This window comes from Mus caroli, unplaced genomic scaffold (genome assembly GCF_978045245.1).
Source record: "Mus caroli unplaced genomic scaffold, Mus_caroli_1 scaffold_4, whole genome shotgun sequence".
In the NCBI taxonomy this organism is placed as follows: Eukaryota; Metazoa; Chordata; class Mammalia; order Rodentia; family Muridae; genus Mus; species Mus caroli.
Genome location: NW_028227259.1, coordinates 126,536,266 through 126,557,252, shown reverse-complemented (window position 1 = coordinate 126,557,252; position 20,987 = coordinate 126,536,266). Strand labels below are relative to the sequence as shown.

The 20,987-nt window shown below is 44.8% G+C and overlaps 1 protein-coding gene across 2 annotated transcripts in view; it reads left to right on the top strand.

The window, feature by feature from the left end:
- Nucleotides 1–20,987, top strand: part of Rad9b (RAD9 checkpoint clamp component B) — a 29,655-nt gene that overhangs the window by 6,762 nt on the left and 1,906 nt on the right. For both annotated transcript variants that reach the window (XM_021163037.3, XM_021163038.3), the window contains exons 5-10: nt 3,264–3,363; nt 7,774–7,880; nt 13,098–13,204; nt 13,288–13,352; nt 14,187–14,306; nt 15,947–16,175. In XM_021163037.3, coding sequence (XP_021018696.3) covers nt 3,264–3,363; nt 7,774–7,880; nt 13,098–13,204; nt 13,288–13,352; nt 14,187–14,306; nt 15,947–16,175 — 728 coding nt within the window. The remainder of the gene's footprint in view (nt 1–3,263; nt 3,364–7,773; nt 7,881–13,097; nt 13,205–13,287; nt 13,353–14,186; nt 14,307–15,946; nt 16,176–20,987) is intronic.

Below are 20,987 nucleotides of genomic sequence, written 5' to 3'. Positions count from 1 at the left end.
CTAGGGAAGCCAAGGCTAAATATCAAAACCCTGTCACACACAGAGAAAAAGCCAAATGACTGATTAGATCACCCCAGAGTTCAAAACTCTGAAATACCTTATTTACCCAGAGACAGGCCAGTGACCTCCAAATGCCCTATATCCTTGTCCAGGGACCAAGAGCTATAGCATGTTCCCTAGTATGTATGTTCGGCTCCACAGCCTCTTGTTTTACAGGGAAAACAAAACAACAGCAGAAAATCCTGTCTGTTTCATAAGGTATGAAGGGCCAGTAAGATGGCTTAGAATTAAAGTTCTTGCTGCCAAGTGTGATGACCTGAGTTCAATCCCTGGAACTACATGGGGGAAGGAGTGAAGCGACTCCAAAAGTTATCATTCGACCTCCATACACTTGCCATAGCATATGGATACCCCCCATACAAAACAAAAACAAATACTGAAGAAAATTTTGTGGCTGGAGAGATGGACATTGGCTGTATTTTCAGTGGACCAGAGTTCATATTCCTGCACCTACACTGGGCAGCACAAGCGCCTGTTAGAGCAGCTCTGGGGCATCTAACACCCTCTTCTAACCTCCTTGGGCCTGCACTTACATACATAAATATATACATACATGCACATACGCACATACATACATACATACATACACACATACATACAATAAGGTTTAAATAATAAAGGCCTGAGAACACAGATTTTATCTGATTTGCTCTCTGCTGGTGTTACAGAATTAACTCACCTTCCCAGTGAGAAATCATGTCAGTGCTTAATCCGCAGGCAACCGGTTCTGGCTGGTATACAAAAGGGAACGTGCCCTGAACAAAATCCCATCAGCTTATGTAGTTTCAGGGTCCTAAGTTACACTTTGTACAATAAACATGTCTCCCATAGCTATTTGAACAAATGGAGAGGCTTAGATTTACAATGTAAAATTTTGTCATAGTTTTCCTGGAGCAAATCAGGGCTGCCCTTTCAGAGCCATAGTTAACCAAGGCCATCCTGCCTGGCTGGGAAGAATTTTGCTATTTCTACTAAAAGAACATGGATTTAATGAAGGGTCAGGACTTAATGGCAGCCCTGGTTCACTGCTGCCCACTTTGAACTGCACTCTAGAAGCATGCTCTTTGATATGGGAATGAGTCTAATGGCCAGCTGTGTACTAGGCATGTCTTCTTCTGTTATGGTCATAGGGTCTAATTGGAGGCAATCTTAGTGAACACATCTTCTTTTTTTTTTTTTTTTTGAAAGTTTTATGGCTTTTTTTTTAAAGTTTATTTATTTTATTTATATGAGTACACTGTAGCTGTCTTCAGACACACCAGAAGAGGGCATTGGATCTCATTACAGATGGTTGTGAGCCACCATGTGGTTGCTGGGATTTGAACTCAGGACCTCTGGAAGAACAGCCAGTGCTCTTCTTCACTGAGCCATCTCTCCAGCCCCTAGTGAACACATCTTAATAGAAACAAATACTCATCAAAACCTACACTTCAGTTATGCTCAAGGACAACTATTTCTTCCCTGCAGTTTCTACAGTGCACGATCATCCTTGAGCACTGCTTTAACTAAATTCTACATTGTGTAACTTAGTATTTCCTAAACAAGCTTCCTAGATCCTTTATAACCTCAGTTTACCATGCCAGTTTCTCCTATATTGCTAGTTCAAGATCTTAAAACTATCCCGCTATGGTCGCCATCAAAAGTTGCCATAGTATCTATATAGCCCCTCACTTCAAAAGTTGGAATCTTCCTCTCCACTTTGAATCTCAGTGTGGTTTTCTGTTGTTCTTGTCTTGTTTTAATGTATATGGGTGTGTTGCTTACATATCTGTGTACCATATATTTATGCAATGCTTGAGGAGACCAGAAGAGGGCATCGGGCCGTCTGGAACTAAAATTACCAGTGATTATTGTTGGCATCATGTGGATTCAACCCAGGTCGTGAAGGAGACCAGCCACTGCTTTTAATGACTGAGCTGCCTCTCCAGCTCCAGCTTACTGTGGTCTGATTTTGATACCAGCAGTGATTTGCCTAGGTTCCTCGCCTGGGCCTCCCAAGTGTCATTGTCAACACTGCCTCAGAACTTCTCTACCAGCCAGAGAAGAAGCCACGGATAGACTTCTGGGTGCAGACTCTATGGCCTCAGCCACCGGTGCTTCTTGCTCCCACTGAGGTCCCAGACAGTGGTTTGCTACGCAGCCAAATGAACAAAATTTGATAATACATAAATGTGCATATTTATTAAGTTAATAATTATTGGGTTTGGTAGTGCACACTCAGCACTCATAAGCAAAGGCAGATTTACTAATGCTTGAGACCAGCCTGGTCTACATAATAAATTTCTAGCCACATCAGTCAGTCAGCCAGTCCTTGTTGTTCAGTAAAACAAAACAGCAAAGAATCTCACCAAACATATAACCTGAGAAATGTATCAAGTTTTATTTAAGACTAGGTCTGATTAGCTCTGGCTGGCCCTAGAACTCACTCTGTAGACCAGGCTGACCTTGAACTCACAGAGATCTGCCTGCCTCTGCTTCCTGAGTGCTGGGATTAAAGGTGTGTGCCACCATGTCTGGCAGTTTTTAAAGAATTTTTAAACTAAAAAAAAATGTGTGTGTGTGTGCATGCCTGTGCGCGTGTGTGGTGTGGTTCAAACTAAAGTCATCAGTCTTGGTGGCAAGATTTTCTAAGCCATCTCTTTCGTCCTCACAGAGCTTACAACTGATGGGAACTCCAGTTCCGGGGATCTAGAACCCTCCTCTGGCCTCTGAGAGCACCAAGCACACATATAGTGCACAGATAGGCATGCAGTGCACATACATAAATAAAGGCAATAGTCATATTGATCCAGTTCTCCAGCCCCCGAAATGCCAAGCATTTAGGACAGGAACTCTTGACCCCATATAGCTATTTCTCCTACAGTAAAAAGAAGTCACTGACCAGATTTAGAGGTCTAACTGCCAGAAGTCCTATAAACAAAGACTAGTCCCTAATCAAATATTCAAAAAGAGCCTTGTTTGAGACCACTGGGTTGGGTGAGACCTGTCTAATTTGCTGAGATGTGATATGCTGCTCCTTGTCCACCAGGGGGCAACAACGCGTTTCATGATTAGGGCCACATTCCACTGCAGGCTGTATGCACCTGCCACACAGGAAACATTACTTTGATTTTATTGCTTTAATTTAGCTGTGAAAGGCAGGCTTTTAAAGCCTGCTCATTTTGCACTTATAGTTATTAAGAGCTTGCTTTGTTCTCTTTAAGGTATTAAAAGAACTCACAATGTGTATTTCCAAGACAGCCAGCCCTTGAAAATTATCTTCAAAAAGAGCCTGTGTGCGAATATCCTGATGATTAAACCAAGGTAAAGGGCCTCCTGATGCCTCTTTCTCTTCGGAACACAGCGTGCTCGTGCACCGAACAATTCACCCCAGAGCTTGTCTTTCCTTTTTAAGATTATTTTTAAGGCGGCACACAAAATGCTGGGGTTCTGTGTGACTTTTCACACTGAGTACATTGTACTTTGGCCACACTCACCACCCTGTCTTACCCCCACTTCCTCCTAGAGCTTCCTAGCCAGTTATGCTTTTTAAAAAGGCTAACTAACATGTGACTTAGAACAATCACTGACATTGTCAGGAGGAAACTCTAGAAAGACAGGTGACAAGCTGCTTAAAGGCAGCAAATTAATAGCCAAGAGCTCTGAAATACACCACCCAAGGCTTCACACTTCAATCCAGCCAAAGAGGAAACTCGGTTGTGAGACTTCACGTCTAGACAGCTTCATATAGGCCCTAGGACACACAGCCTGAGGACATTGGAACATTTTTATGCAAATTGATTGTCTTATTCTATTGTTTTCTAGGAAATGGGCTGAGCAATATTGTCCTAGAAAGGAGCTCTTTCAGTTCAGTTGCTGCATTGGCTGTTAATTAGAATTAGCATGACTCTGGAGCAAAGCCTATTCTATCTTACTGCTCTTTTAAATTACAAAAGGAATCCCTTTTCCCTGAAGCACATCCACTGTCCACTCATCCACTCGTACTTGAACCTGGCTCCTCTGCCATTGTCTGTAGCTCACGTGGCAGGGTAGCTCTGTTAGCAGTCTAATGACTCTCCTTACAGCACACATCTCCCCACCACCCCCAAGTTGTGTGTGAATGCATGTGCCACTGTGCATGCATGGAGACCAGAGGATGACAAGCAGGAGTCAGGACTTTCCTTCTACCACAGGGGTTCTGGGGATGGATGGATGGATGGCACTCAAGCCAGCGGGCTTGGCAAGCAAGTGCCTTGACCTGCTGAGCCATCTCTCTGACCCTAGCCTTGCCTATGAAACTTAAGCTATTGTGAGGAACTCTATATCAGTTCACTTAAATCAGTCTTATTTTGAGTAGTTGCTGTTTTCTTTTTTTTTTTTTTTTTTTGGTTTTTCGAGACAGGATTTCTCTGTGTAGTCGTGGCTGTCCTGGAACTCACTCTGTAGCCCAGGCTGGCCTCGAACTCAGAAATCCGCCTGCCTCTGCCTCCCGAGTGCTGGGATTAAAGGCGTGCGCCACCACGCCCGGCGTTGCTGTTTTCTTGACGTTGTGTGGCTGAGCTACAGTTTCCTACTGATGACCTCACAGGGGAACATTTAGATAGCTTCCTCTTTTTAGATGTCAGAAACAATACTGTATGGTACACAGATTAGTATCTGTCATCTATTCCCGTGGAACAAAGTTTCCCCAAATGTAGAGCCTTCACAAGTCCAGCATTTATTAATCTTTTGAAATAGCTGGGTCTCATGTGGATGTTCCTGGATCAGGGTCTCTCCTGAGTTTGAGTAGTGCCACTAGGACTACAGTGTCACCTTGTGGAGGCACCTCTGCTCATGGGTATGGCTGCTGGAAGCTCAGGAAAACCCATTCCAAACGTGCAGATTGCTACTGAAAGTCCTCACAAATGCTAGATAATGATGGGAGAGGGCTCCAAGACAGAGGCCTCAGGCCTTCTACACTCTCCTGTCAGAACTGCTACCCCACAGCTCCTGCTATTTTTTTCTCTGAAAGAGTTTAACTCCAACTCATACTCCAGAGAAGGGATTAGTGACCAAGGACAGGGAGGAGAGGGTCATTTGGGCTCTGGTACAGGGTGCCCAACAGAGTCATAAAATGGAGTTAGTGGGTCACAGGCTGATAAACTTTAAAATCCCGAGTGCTCTGATAGCTGTCACCAATCTGTCTTAGTCAAGGTTTCTCTTCCTGCACAAACATCATGACCAAGAAGCAAGTTGGGGAGGAAAGGGTTTATTCAGCTTACACTTCCAAACTGCTGTTCATCACCAAAGGAAGTCAGGACTGGAACTCAAGCAGGACAGAAAGCAGGAGCTGATGCAGAGGCCATGGAGGGATGTTCCTTACTGGCTTGCTTCCCCTGGCTTGCTCATCCTGCTCTCTTATAGAACCAAGACTACCAGCCCAGAGATGGCAACACCCACAAGGGGCCCACCCCCTTGATCACTAATTGAGAAAATGCCCTACAGCTGGATCTCATGGAGGCATTTCCCCAAGTGAAGCTCCTTTCTCTGTGATAACCCCAGCCTGTGTCAAGTTGACACAAAACCAGCCAGTGCACCATGTGAACAGTTTGTCACTTCACACTCTGACCAGTGCAGAGTCTTTCTGAATAGAGGACATTATAAATCTTTACAAATGCTGACAGCCTCACAGGTAAAATGGTTGCTTTTTCATTCTTCCTAGTCTGGAGATTATATATCTACTCACAGCGTATGCGCATACCTGAAGTGAGCCTTGAACTTAAATGTCCTCCTGCTTCTGCACCCTGACAAGTGTTAGGACTATAGGTGTGTACATCATGACTGGCAATTTTCTTCTCCTTTGACTTGCACATTCATGTTGCTTTTTAAAATCAAGTTCTTTTGGTATCATGCTGTCTGGGGTGTAACAAAGTGATAAAGAAAAGCTTGACGTGTGCAAGTCTCTGAGTTGTATTCCTATAAACACAAAAGAAGAAGGTGCTTAGAGCCCCAGCTCAGGGCAAGCTGAGGCAAAGGAGCATGAGCTCAAGTCCAGCCTGGCTACAGAGCGAGGCCCTGGCTCAGAACAAGCATATCACACCTCCACCTGAAACCAGGGCGAGGCCCCGGCTGAACTGATAGTTGCTCCTAGCATTCTGGCACAAAGATGCACTGTTAACTAATGTCTAGCATCAGGCTGACAACGGAGACTGCATAAATTCTAAACAGCATTTTTATCCCACAACACCTCAAGTTTGAGAGGACAACAGAACTTTGCAGTTTCTATTTGTTTTGTTATAAATCAATTTGTTTTATTTTAATTTAAAACATTGTATTTTTATATAAAGAGATGTTTTGCCCGTGTGTATGCCTATACACCATGTGCATGCCTGCCCTCAGAGGGCAGAAGAGGGTATTGATCCCCTGAAACTGGAGTTACAGATGGCTGTGAGCAGGGATGTGGATGTTAGGACTGGGACTTGGGTCCTCTACAAGGTCAGGCAGTGCTCTTAACTGCTGAGCTGTCTCTCCAACAATCCAACTAGAAATGGGCAGAGAAGACCTGAGTGTGCACAGAGTGCACAATAGCATGGTCACTAGGAGAGCAAAAGGCAAACCTCAAGCCTCTGGGTCTCACCTTGCATTCTCCATAAATGCATGTGTTATTCAACAGGGAGCAAAATTAAACCAGGCACAGTCGCTCTCCCTGGCAATCCTCTCAGGAGGCTGAGGCAAGAGGATTACCTTGAGTTCCAGACCACTCTAGGCTACAGAATGAGGAGACCTTGTCTCAGAGAAAAAAAAAAAAAGGAAAAGAAAACATCCCAAGGGGATCTATAATAATAGGGTATTTGGATGTCAGGAGAACCTTGAAGTGAGGGTATTAATTAGATAGTCTAGCCATAGGTGGTGTGAGAACATCTACCTGTTAGGCAGATTCGTTACTTTGCAGTTGTTGGGACAAAACACAATGACAAGAGCAGTTTATCAAAGAAAGCTGTGCTGGGCATCGTGGCTCACAGCTTGAATCCCAGCACTCAGGAGGCAGAAACAGCAAGATCTCTGTGAGTTCCAAGCTAGGGTTGTCGACACAATGAGCCAAGTTCCAGGACAGCCAGGACTCCATAGGTAGAAGTTTAATTGGGCTCTCAATTTCAGAGGGTTAGAGTTCTCTGTGGCAACAGGAACAGCTGAGATCTCATACATCAGAACTTCACGTAGGAGGCAGAGAGAACTAAGTGCCTATAGCACCTGTCTTTTGAAACCTCATAGCCCATCCCCAGTGTCACACCTCCTCCTCCAAGACCACATCCTTCCCAAACAGTTCTTTCAACTGGAGACCAAGTAGTCAGACACCCAAGACTTAGAGAAACCGTGTCAGTTCAAACCACCACATGGGTGTCTGGCTTAGTTCATCTCAGCTGTATTTGAGCAGCTCCATCTTCTACTGTCTTCCTACTGGCATGGAGCCAGCATGGAAGGGGCCATCTCTTTGCTCTGCTCATACTGCAGCCACTGGGTGCTTTCCCAAGGTAGTACTGGCACCTCACATGCCCTGGATTTCTAAGCTCTCTCAGCCGGCCTACAAAGGAAGGTACAATTTAAAAATACTCACAATAAGAAGGAAGGTAGAGCTTTGAAGGAAGTCTCCTAAATAATAAACAGGCCTGTTTATTTCCAGATTCAAGACTTGACTACCAGTAAGGTCTTAGCTGTGTTTCAAATAATAGTAATACTTTTGTCACGGTTTTACAGACTGCTGACTGAGGCCATTGCTCTTCTGACATCAAATCAAGAGGAAGTCACCTTCTCTGTTACTCCAGGGAACTTTTGCCTCAAGAGTTCGAGTGGGGAATTGCTGGGTAAGGCTGATGTCTGCCTTGGGATGGGATGGGATGGGATGGGATGGGATGGGATGGGATGGAATGGAATGGGCTTCTTGCTTCTTCCTGGCTCCACACAGGTGCTGTCACTGGTGTAATGGCAGCTGCCATCTGAGCAGCAGCTAGATGTAGAAAAGAGGTGAAACGGATGGACAGGTCTGGGAGACTCAGACAATTCGCAGTTAAAGTGTATCGCTTTGAATCTCAGGTGACTTTAAAATGAAGAGTGGTTATTGAAAAAAAATATATTTTTTCATGTCAGGACTGACTTCCCGTTGTTCTTCCTCCTAACTAGCTTAGGTTGGCTAAGAACTCAAACTTCTGCCTCAGCCTCCCAAGTAGCTGGGATTGCAGGCTCTCTCTAATATGTCCAGCTTGGGTTAAGGCTTCAAGGTCTGTGTCTCACTATTTACTGCTCTAAGAGGCCAGCAATCTAACTGAGACTACATGTGAACAGGAAAGTGCCTTGGAGCTAGAACTTTACAGTATCCCAAACGGTGAGCACACGGGGCAACATGTGGATGGATACTCCCGAAGTCTACGCTCAGTGCAGTGCCTGCACCAGGGATCTTCCATTCCTCGTGACTTTGGGAAACGTAGTGGAAGGAAAGGAGCTGTGTGCTTATCTTGCTGTACTGCAGAACTGTTAATGGGCTTCTCGCCTAGCCATGCCTCTGCGCATGCACACTAGATGGGCGTTCTGCTGCTGAGCCATGTGCTAAGTCAGGAGCTGTGGCATTGAAGGTGAAAAGCCAGTGGATGAAGAGCTTACTGTGAAGTCCAGTCACTGTTGTATTTACGTAGTATACCTCAGGGATCACTTGGTCTTCTAAACCAGACTGTGAGGTAGGTGTAGTTACCGACATGAGTAATGGAAGCACTGAGAAGCCATGTGGCCTCCCTGGGTCACACTTCATTTGTTACTGAGTTTCTCTGCTACCACACTAGCTGTGGAATGAGCCTTTTGTTGAGGTAGCCCTAAAGCACCTTCCACATGAGACTGCACGCTCCAGGAGCCTGGGTGAAGCATCACAGCACTAAGTCATGTTAAAAGGAGTCTTCTTGAGCCGGGCGTTGGTGGCGCATGCCTTTAATCCCAGGACTTGGGAGGCAGAGGCAGGCGGATTTCTGAGTTCGAGGCCAGCCTAGTCTACAAAGTGAGTTCCAGGACAACCAGGGCTACACAGAGAAACCCTGTCTCAAAACAAAACAAAACAAAACAAAACAAAACAAAACAAAAACAGGGGCTAGTGAGATGGCTCAGTGGGTAAGAGCACCCGACTGCTCTTCCGAAGGTCCGGAGTTCAAATCCCAGCAACCACATGGTGGTTCACAACCATCCGTAACGAGATCTGACTCCCTCTTCTGGAGTGTCTGAAGACAGCTACAGTGTACTTACATATAATCAATAAATAAATCTTTAAAAACAAAAACAAAAAACAAACAAACAAACAAAAAAAGGAGTCTTCTCTGTATGAATAGGCTTCTTCTCGCCCCAGACCCCATATATTACAGACATTTATCAAACAGTCTTTGTCTTTCTTTGTTTTGAGACAGGTCTCAATATATAGGCTTAGCTGGCCTAGAACTTTCTGAGTAGACCAGGCTAGCCTTGAACTCACAGAGATCTACCAGCTCTGCCTCCCAAGGTCTGGGGATCAAAGGTTGGGCCACCACATCCAGCCAACCAAAGTAGCTTTGTAATGAAAAGCTCAAAACACCAACATCTATACAAATTATTATTTTAAAAAAGTATTGTTACAGGCAATATCATCAGGAACTGACAACAAATGTTAGAGAAGATGTGGAAAAGAGAAACCTTATTCACTGCTGGTGGGAGTGCACACCAGTATGGCCATCTAGAGACCAGTGGAAGTTCCTCAAAAAAATTAAAGATAAGCCAGACAGTGGTGGTGCACACCTTTAATCCCAGCACTTGGGAGGCAGAGGCAGGCAAATCTCCAAGTTTGAGGCCAGCCTGGTCTACAGAGCAATTTCCAGGACAGTCAGGGCTACACAAAGAAACCCTGTCTCAAAAAACCAGCCAAACAAACAAACAAAACAAACTAGAATTACCATGAGCCAGCTACTTCACTCCTGGCCATATGCCTAAAGGAATCTGCGACCCCACTATAGAGTTTCTTGCACCAAATGTTTATTCACTAAAGCAAGAACGGAATAGACTTAGTCATTCATCAGGACATGGAGGGTACATGTGTAAAATGGAAAGTTATGTAGCTCTAGAGAAAAATCAACATTTGAAGGGAAATGGATGGACTTGCACTGTATAATAATGAGAGGTCAGCCAATCCCAAGGAAATAGACACATGCTCTCCCTCATGTGTAGATTCTACAGTACACACACACACATATGTATGGGTACAATATAACATGTAGACAGGGAGCAGGAAAGGCTGGTGTTAAGTGACGAGGAAGGGTGGGATGTGGGAATGACATACATCACGAAAGGACGGGTGCCAAATGCATTTCTAATTTATCCTGTGTGCGGTTGTTGTTTTGTGTGTTTGTTTGTTTTTGTTTTCTGTGGTGGGTAAAATGTGGTGCATAGAATGTGAGTGATAGTGAAAGCATAAAGACAGGGTGGAGCCTCAGAAAGGCTATTCTCACTGTATAGGAGTCCACTGCAATGGATGGACCTCAGAGCAGGGCCAGAGCCCTTGGATTCTCTTGAATATGTTATAATATAACTCACATATACAACAGATCACTTCAAGTAGTCATTCAAGTACACTTGTGGATGTACAAGCACCATTATAACTAGACTATTCCAGTTTGCCTGGCCCAAGCCCCAGGTGACCACTTAGCTACTTTCTGTCTCTGTGAGTTTCCCAGACTGGACACTTTGTAGACACAAACTCAGAACCTGTGTCCTTTTGTGTCTGCACTCTTGCACGCAACAGGTTTTCTATGTTGTCTTTACCTGTATTTCATTTTTCTTCATGATTTATTCCTTCTCATAGATGACTACATTTTCTATATCCATTCACCACTGATGAATCTTTTGATTGTCTCACTTTATGACTCTTATGAATCACACTGCTATGAGCGGCTGTACACAACCTTTTGTGTATATGTTTCATTTGGACATAGGTTTGGGAGGGAAATTACTGAGTCATATTGTAGCTTTCTATTTAGCCTTATGAAAATGGCCAGATGTTTTCCACCATTTTTTTCCTCCAAGCAGTGATGAAGGTCCGGGTTTCTCTATTCCATTGACAGTCCTTGCTCTTGTCTATTTTTGAAACCTAATGGCTGTGACTTAGCTTCTAGTCTCGGTTTGATTTGCTTCCTAAATGTAATGATGTCCAGCTTCATAGGCAGCTGTTGTTATCATGTAGCATGGATGCATGTCTGTTAGGACGCTCTCTTCCCAAGCCGGACGTGGTGGCACACACCTTTAATCCCAGCACTCAGGAAGCAGAGGCAGGCAGATTTCTGAGTTCGAGGCTAGCCTGGTCTACAGAGTGAGCTCCAGGACAGCCAGGGCTATACAGAGAAACCCTGTCTCCAGAAACCAAAAACCAACCAAACAAAACAACAACAAAAAACCCGACTCTCTCTTCCCTGGAATGATGTAATCCTCTTTCCCGGGATAATGTCATCTGACTACTCTGCCAGCCCTTGTCACACCTGTGAATTTCAAACACTCCCTTGGCACTGTCAGTAGGCATTTTCTTCTCTTCTCTTACTTATTCTGAGGAATCTGTCTATGTAACCTGGCTTGTCTTGAACAACTGACCGTCCCAAGCACTAGGATAATGTGACTTGTCACCAATGCCTCACTTCTGTGGTTTTCCTCCTCCTTCACCTTTTTCCTGTGCTGGGTTTTGACACAAGGTAGGCAAGCACACACAAGGCCTCACACAAGGTAGGCAAGCACTCTGCTGCTGGGTCTCCAGGTTCCCCAGCCCCTCTCTTTTTTAGGATTGGCTCAGCCTAGTTTAGAACTCACTGAGTGGCATAGCTCACTGGCCTTGAACTGATGGCAGTCTCCTTGCCTCAGCTTCTCAGTGTTGGGTTGTAAGCATGACTCACCAACCATGCCTAGCTTCTAGACATCTTTTTAGCTTTTACTTTGAGACAGAGGCTGAGATACCCAAGCTGGTCTTGAACCCTAAGTTATCTTTTAAGTCACACTTTTATAATTTAGTCTAATATATCTCTTTTATGCTTTTTAATTAATTAATTAATTAATTAATTAATTAATTAATCAGTTAATGATTTTCCAAAACAGGGTTTCTCTTTGTAACAGTCCTGGGTATCCTGGAACTCACTCTGTAGACCAGGCTGGCCTTGAATCCACAGAGATCCACCTGCCTCTGCCTCCTGAGTGCTGGGTTTAAAGTCATGTATGCCACCATGCCCATCTTAATTAATTAATTAATTAATTAATTAAAATATGGAGAGGTTTTAAATTTTTAATATTTTAAAACAGCATAGGATATATAGTTCACTCATAAAGTATAACTTAATTTTATATGTAAACTATATAGTACTCCCTTTTAGAATTAGTCAGCTTTAGCGATATGTGATGACCCAGGCCTGTAATTTCAGTAATTGGGAGGCTGAAACAGGAGGATTAGGAATTCAAGGCCACCTTTGGCCACATAGCATTCTGAGGCTAATCTGGGCTACATGAGACCCTGTCTCACTAAGTACTTTAGATAAATAGATAGATAGATAGATAGATAGATAGATAGATAGATAGATAGATAGGATAGAGACAGACAGACAGACAGACAGACAGACAAAAATAGATGAAGTAAAAAGACACATGGTATTCTGGTTGTTGTTTATTGCTGACAGCAAGCCATTCCAAAACATCGTAGCTGGGACAGTCCTTTCTACCTCAGGACTCTGCAGGATGATGGGACTCAGAGGTATGGTTGCCACTTGGGGCCTCACCAGCTGTGGTTAGGCAGTGATGAGCTAGAAGCACCCAAAGATCTGGAGACTGTATCTGGGGCGGGCCAGCTGGCTGCTGAGACTAGTTTGGCACAGTTTGGCCTTGCTTTGCCTTTTCCTGCTGATTAGCGCAGTCACAGAGCTACCCAGCTTCAAGAGTGGAGTGTCCCTTAAACTCCACCTTCAGGGCAGGACAAAGACTCCCCTCTATGATTAACTCTTGGTTAGCACATGCCTCGGTTTTAATCTTTATTTTCCTACATCAACCAGATTTGACCAGCTCTGTGTACAGTGAGATGTCTTTTGGACCGGAAGAGTTTGACTTCTTTCAGGTTGGACTTGATACTGAGATAACATTTTGCTTTAAAGAACTGAAGGTAAGCAAACACCAGTGCGAGAGTGGAATTTTCATTAGTGCCTTTAAAGGGACGATTGCCACCTTCTGCTCCTCTCCCTGCAGGGGCTCCTCACCTTCTCAGAAGTGATGCACGCACCTCTAGCCATCTACTTTGACTTTCCTGGAAAGTAGGTCCTGAGAACTCTGCGTTTGTCTCTTCCCTTTTGTTACCATAACAAAGTCTTTGGAGCATGGTGATGTTGATGTTACATACACCCCAGGACTTTTTCAACTTTATTAGCAACGTTTTTCAACCTGAAAGTCTGAAAGATGTCATAGCGTGGTGCTTTAGAATTGGTCATTTGACCAAATGTGGTAGCACATGTCTGCAGCCCTGGCACATGTGAGGTTGAGGTGGCAGGATCAGGAGGTCAAGGCTAGCTTTGGCCACACAGTGCGTTTGAGTTGAGCAAGTACTACTAGACCTTGCCTCAAAAAAGCAAAAATAAGTAATTTGGCCCTGGCAGTGGTGGCGCACGCCTTTAATCCCAGCACTTGGGAGGCAGAGGCAGGCGGATTTCTGAGTTCTAAGCCAGCTTAGTCTATAGGGTGAGTTCCAGGACTGCCAGAATTGCACAGAGAAAACTTGTTTTGAAAAGAAAAAAAAATAGTACTAATGATAAATAATTTGGTACTTTGACTAAGAAAGATAATTCTTCTGCAGTGTGAAACATTTGACAGGCTCCTGACAAAATTGTCTAATTAGGAATTGTCTAATTATGCATGGTTTAAGCATAGAAACTCTGTGTGTATGTAAACGTCTAATGTAGTTTAGAACTAAAACGGAGTCAGATCGGCTTCCTGTGGTTGCTAAGGGCTTCCTAGCTCTTAGGACTGTCAGCCTGTAAAACACTGAAGGAGCCCTGCTTATGCTGTGTCTTTGTTGCTAAGTTGGTGGTACTTGCTGAAGTGTTCCTACCACCTGACAGAAATGAGCCTGGTTTGTGCTGATTGTCTTCTAGACCAGTTGTTTTGAGTGTTGAGGACATGCTCTTGGAGGCGAACTTTATCTTGGCCACGTTAGCGGATTATCCAAGTAGAATATCTTCACCACAGTCACTGCCCCTTTCCCAGGCACGAAGGTGAGGCTGGGGGCTTTGTATTCTTCTTCCTTAATATTGGGGGATGGCACACACTGTCTGTGAGGGCAAAGGACAGTACCAGGTGTTAGTTTTCTGCCTTGCTTGGCAGAAGGTATCTTGCCCTTAAGCTGGCTAGTCTGTGAACTGGGAATCATCCTGTCTCTGGCATAAGAACACTGAGATCACGGCTGCACATTACTGAATCCAGCTTTAACTAGAGGCAAACTCAGGTCCTCACAAGTGTATAGTGAGTGCTTTCCCTTTTGTGCTGACACAATTGAGGAAGATACTAGATCAGTGTTACCACAACTGCCTCACGGTTGTCTTCTTAAAGATCAGGGTCATGTTGTATCCCGTTCTCTCCATGACATCCATAGTGCAGGAATGTCCCAGAGTATTGGGATGTATGATTTGAAAGCATGCATTCTCATGACCTCATAAAGCTTTCCCCATAGGCCAGCACCGGGCTCAGTGGGTAAAGACACTGGCCACCAAGCCTGAGGAACTGAGTTTGATCCCCGGGCCTCACGTGATGGAAGGAAAAAGACCAACTCTTGAAAGTTGACCTGTGATGTCTGAGCATGCATGTGTGTGTGCATGCCTGCCATGGCACACATGCAGTCAGGGTCCCAGGGATTAAACTCAGGTCAGGGTTGGCAGCAGGTGCCTTCTCTGGCTGAGCCATCTTGCAGGCCCACAGCTGAGCTTGTTCCATGGGATGCTATCTTAGTTGCTTTTGTTTCTCTGTGTAGCCCGGGCTGTCCTGGAACTCACTCTGTAGACCAGGCTGGCCTTGAACTCAGAAATCCGCCTGCCTCTGCCTCTGCCTCCCGAGTGCTGGGATTAAAGGTGTGTGCCACCACCACCAGGCCTTAGTTGCTTTTCTATTGCTATGTTAAAACAACAGGACTAAGGCAACTTATAAAAGAGAGTGTTTAATTGGGCTTATGGTTCCTGAGGGTTAGAGTCCATGATGGGGGAGCAAAGCCAGGCAGGGCAGCAGGTGCAGCTGAGAGAGCACATGTGGATCCACAGACAGGAAGCAGAGCTCACTGGGGATGTGGGAAGCTTCTGAAGCCTCCAAGCCCATTGCTCTGACACACCTCCCCCACAGGGCCACACCTTCTGATCCTTCCCCAACAGTTCTACCAACTGAGGACCAACACTCAATCAGACGAGCCTATGGGGACGGTTGTCATTCAAACCACCACAGATCCCATGAGCATAATCCATGCTGATGAGTGCTGGGTTGCTGAACTCAAGACTGTTCTGGGCATTTCTTTTTCTGAGTTTTTGTTTTTCTTTCTTTTTTCTTTCTTTTTTTTTTTTTTTTTTCGAGACAGGGTTTTTCTGTGTAGCCCTGGCTGTCCTGGAACTCACTCTGTAGACCAGGCTGGCCTCAAACTCAGAAATCTGCCTGCCTCTGCTTCCCGAGTGCTGGGATTAAAGGCGTGCGCCACCATACCCAGCCTGTTTTGGGCATTTCTAATGACTGTGTGTATTAATCTTCACTCTCAACAAGTGCTTCTGTTCATAGACTTCTTAATCCACAGCTCCCATCGCCATCTCACACTCATCTCTTAGTTACAGGAAATTTATTTCCCAGTAAACAACTCCATCTCATCCCTTTTAATGCCCAGGTCAGTCCCCACACAGTCTAGTGCCCCGGAGGGTAAAAGCGGAGTCAGTCAGACCCCAGAGAGCATCTCTCGAGCAGCTCCCAAAAGAATGTTTCCCAAGGATTCTCCTGACAGCAGCTCTGCAGCTGAGACCAAGAGAGCCAGCGCCTGCCAGGATGACATCTTCGAAGTGCCTGAAAGTGTTGTCAGTGACATGGAGGAAGAGCTGAGCCCTTCACACCTCAGAAAGGTAGGATTGCTGCGCTGAAGTGGGCCAGGGCAGCCCAGTGCTCCAGCATCCACCTTGCTGGAGGCCTGGCCTGTCCACCCTGTTTCATGATGGCTTTCTTTCAAGTATATTTACATTCTTTGAGCAAATTCATCTCCTCTCCCGCTTTCTTCCTCCACCCTCCTCTCTGCTCCCTCCTGCTAGTCTTCTTTCTTCCACCCTCTGCTTTCTCACTTGTATATATATATATATATATATATATATATATATATATATATATATGTGTGTGTGTGTGTGTGTGATACATATTGTGTTATGTGTCTATGTATGATCCACAAGTAAGTGAAACACGCCATGCTTATTTTACTATGATGACGTCCATTTACATTCATTGTTGAGCAAATAACATCATTTCATTTCCTTTATGACAAAATAGAATTCCTTTTTTAAAAATAAGTTGTTCTTATTTTGTAAGCATTGGTGTTTGCCTGCATGTATGTCTGTGTGAGAGTGTCAGATCTTGGAGTTACATACGATCGTGAGCATGTGCTTGCTGGGAATTGTCCTCTGGAAGGACATTCGGTGCTCTTAATCACTAGGCCATCTCTCCAGCCCCCCAAATAAAACCCCATTGCATAGTTATACCACAGTTTCTTTATCCACTTACCTGTTGATGGATAGATAATGTAGCTACTGTCAAATATTGCAATAAGAATGGATGTGCAAGCCGGGCGTGGTGGCGCACGCCTTTAATCCCAGCACTTGGGAAGCAGAGGCAGGCGGATTTCTGAGTTCGAGGCCAGCCTGGTCTACAAAGTGAGTTCCAGGACAGCCAGAGCTACACAGAGAAATCCTGTCTCGAAAAACCAAAAAAAAAAAAAAAAAAAAATGGATGTGCAGGTATCTCTGGGGTCTGTTAAAAGTCCTATAGTTGTACAGTCACAAATATCCAGAAGTGATACAGATGGGCATTTAGATGGTGATAGACATTTCTAGGGCTTTTGTTTGTTTTGGAGAGAGTTTTATGTAGCCCAGGTTACAGGCACATGCCACTACGTCGGGCTCTTTTTTGGTGTTCAGACAGCATCTCTTGTAGTCCACACTGCCTTTTGAACTATGCAGTCAAGGACAGCCTTGAAGTCCTGATCCTTCTGACTTGTCTCCCTAGTGTTAATTACAAGTGTGCCGTCATGCTCAGCAGATATTCCTAAGCTGAGGGATCTCTGTGCTGATTCATGCCATGAATCAATTTACATTCCTACCAGCAGTGTAAAGTTCTTCCTAGCTCACCATCATCCTTGCTGGCATTTGTGGTGAGTTTTCTTTTTGTTTTAGGTGTGTGTGTGTGTGTGTGTGTGTGTGTGTAGTGTGCCTGAGTGTATGTATGTGTGTGCCCCAAACTCATCGTATGCCCCCTTGTTTGAGTTCATACATTATAGATACTGGTCCTGTCTGCTTCAGACCTGTAGGCTACCCCAATCTGTAGGTTGTCTGTTCATTGAGTCTTGCTCACTTTTCTGTGCAGAGGGTTTTTATTCATACAATGCCAGCAGTCAGGTCTTACCTAAACTGCTGGAGTCCCTTCTACAAAGCCCTTGGCTGTTCCTATAATTCATGTGTTTATCTGTATTCTCTTCTAATTTCAGTTTCTGTTTCTATTAAAGACTTAGAATTTGTGTGTGCGCACACGTGCACACATGCCACCAGCTCACAGTGCAGTGATCTGGGAAGAAGGCGGAAATCAATTCTCTCTGCCCACTCTGTGAGTCCCTGGGATTGAATCTGGGGCATCCGCTTGACAGCAAGTGGCCTTGTCAGTTATAAAAAATGGTATTGTATATGTATGGCATTGTATGTGTTGTGTGATTGCACACCTGTGCTTGTACCTACACATGTGGGCACATGAAGCTCAGGGTCAATTCTGGGTGCCTTTTTGTTTTAATTAAAAATAAGTTTGTGGGGTCTGGAGAGATGGCTAAGGGGTTAAATATGCTTGATTCTCTTGCAAAGCACTAGAGCTTTGCTTCCAGGCACTCACAACTGCCTGCAACTCCAACTCCGGGGAATGCAGCACTGTCTTCTAGCCCCTGCAGGCACCTGCAGGACTGAGCACATATATCTACACGTTTGCACACATGGGGGACACACACACACACACCTTTAGAAAAAAGAATCAGCAACTTTAGAGTTAGATTTGTGTGTGCCCATGCCTGTGCTGGGCCTGTGATCCAGGCATTGCCTACTGAGCCGCTTCACTGGCCCTCCTGCCATCTTTTTTTTTTTAAGTTTTTATTATTATTATTATTATTATATCTAAGTATACTGTAGCTGTCTTCTGACACACCAGAAGAGGGAGTCAGATCTCATTAAGGATGGTTGTGAGCCACCATGTGGTTGCTGGGATTTGAATTCAGGACCTCTGGAAGAGCAGTCAGTGCTCTTAACCGCTGAGCCATCTCTCCAGCCCCAATCTTTACTTTTTGAGACAAGGTCTTATTGAGCTTGAAGTTCATTCCTTCAGTTAAATTGACTGACCAATGAGCTCCAGGGATTGGCCTGCCTCCACCCCCAGCCCTGGGGTAACAGACACTGCCCATATTTTTATCCCAGTGCTGGGATCCAAACTCAGGTTCTTGTGTTTGTACACCAAGCACTTCCTCCATTTATTATTTTTTTCTTTAGCAAATGAGCAGCTGCAAGTTTCCTTACACAAACTCTGCTTCCCTGCCGCTCTCTGCACTCACCACAGGCTGGAAAGCACGCTTTCCGCACAACAGCTGTGCTGTCTTTCCTGAGTGAACTACCCTAAGTGACTATCTGTATCCCTGCAGTTTCTGCAATTTCAAAGGTGTCACAAGCACTCACTCGGGAGGCAGAGGCGGGAGGATCTCAGAGTTCAAGGCCAGTCTGGTCTATATATCGAGTTGCAGGTCTGCAGAAGTGTTTTGTAAAACCTTGTCTTAAAACTGTTAAAAGCTCCAAGTACAAACTGGGTTACACATGCATCTCCTATAATTAGAAGTGTACCCTTAAGGTAAATTTCTCCTAAAAGTGCGATAACTGAACCAAGTGTGTGCAGGTATTCTTTGAGATCCTGCCAGTGTGTGCTTGCTGCAGCAGTGAGAGGGAGTGACAACTTCCCAAGTCTGCAAACAGCTCGTAGTGCCAAACCTACAAAAAAAACAAAAAAACAAAAAAACATTGCCAAGTTTATAGTTCAGAAATTTTGTTTACTTTTGTTTTGTTTTTTTTTTTTTTTTTTTTTTTTTTTTGGTTTTTCGAGGCAGGGTTTCTCTGTGTAGCCTTGGCTGTCCTGGAACTCACACTGTAGACCAGGCTGGCCTCGAACTCAGAAATCCGCCTACCTCTGCCTCTCGAGTGCTGGGATTAAAGGCGTGGGCCACCACGCCCGGCTGTTTACTTTTAAAATATTTTTATTTTCTGTGTTTGCCTGCATATACGTATGTGTGTCACGTGTGCACCTGGTGCACACATAGGTCAAGGGTTAGATCTTGAACTGGAGTTACTGATGGATGTAAACCCCTATGTGGCTGCTGGGAACCAAACCTGGATCCCCTGCAAGAGCAGCCCTTGCTCTTAACTGCAGAGTCATCTCTCCAGTTCCAGTTGTTTGCTTTTGAGGCAGGGTCTTTCTATGTAGCCCTGGCTGTCCTAGAATTCACTATGTAGTCTAAGCTGGCCTCGAACTCACAGATGCACCTGCTCCTTAGTTTGGGGATTAAAAATATTTTGTGTTTATGTATGCCTGCCACATGTGTGTAGTACCTAGAAATCAGGAGTCAGATCCCCTGGAATTGGAGTTAGAGGCAGTTGTGAGCCATCCATCTTGGGTGATGGCAACTGAACTCAGGTGGTAAGAGCTTTTAACTGCTGCAGCATGTCTTCACTCCTCCTCCTCATGGCTTTAATCTGCAGTCCTCTGATTGGGAGTGCAGTGGAAGCTCCTGGGAAGCAAACCTGGAAGAACAAGTAGCACCCACCAGCTGTGGCCTCAGCCCTGGCCCCGTCTCGTGCGCTCACTGGATGCAAAGATGTGCACAACTATACCTTACACTGGATTTCTTTTGTTGTTGGTGGTGGCTTTTTGGCCATGCAAAGCCTTTTTCCTTTACACAGTAAATTTTTTAAAATTTCAAATGATTTTTTGAGCTAATTAGAAGGCTCTTCCTACACCGGTTAAGAAATCCACCCTTTCCCTCCTATGTTTACTCGCTCTGCCATCAGGAGTCTCTCTTCATGCACGCTGTAAATTATGGTCTAACTTTGTTTTTGCAGCTACCCCAGAAGCCTTTACAATTATAGTCTGCCTTTGCCAGGGCTCTGGTGTCTCCCGTGCCATGTTTTAACATGGTATACTTGTGTCAGTCTCTGGACCTGCTCTGCTTGACTCTTCAGTGGCTTCCTTGTTCTCAGCCACTTTATCATTGGCTTTCTACAGACTTATCTTTTTCTACTGTGACCATTTACTTGTAAATAAACTTTAGTAACTTGCTGTTAGCCAGCCTAGGTAGACATCAGGAACAAGGGCAGGTGGCAAATAACACTCATCCAAAAGCAAAGTCAGCCAATACTCAAAACACCAAAATATTTTAGCCTGAATTCTGCAGCGTCAGAAGATGCCATGAAAATTACCGAGAGCTACTACTCAGGGCCAGACACCTGGATAAGAGGCTGCACTGTCACCTCTAGTCTCAGGACCTTGACCTTGCTCAAGGCCAGACTCCTAAAGAAGCAAGAGACTGCTTCCAGGTGAGCTCAAGGCAGCTGCTGCCCTTTAACAGGTGACCACAGATTTCACTACAAGAACAGCAC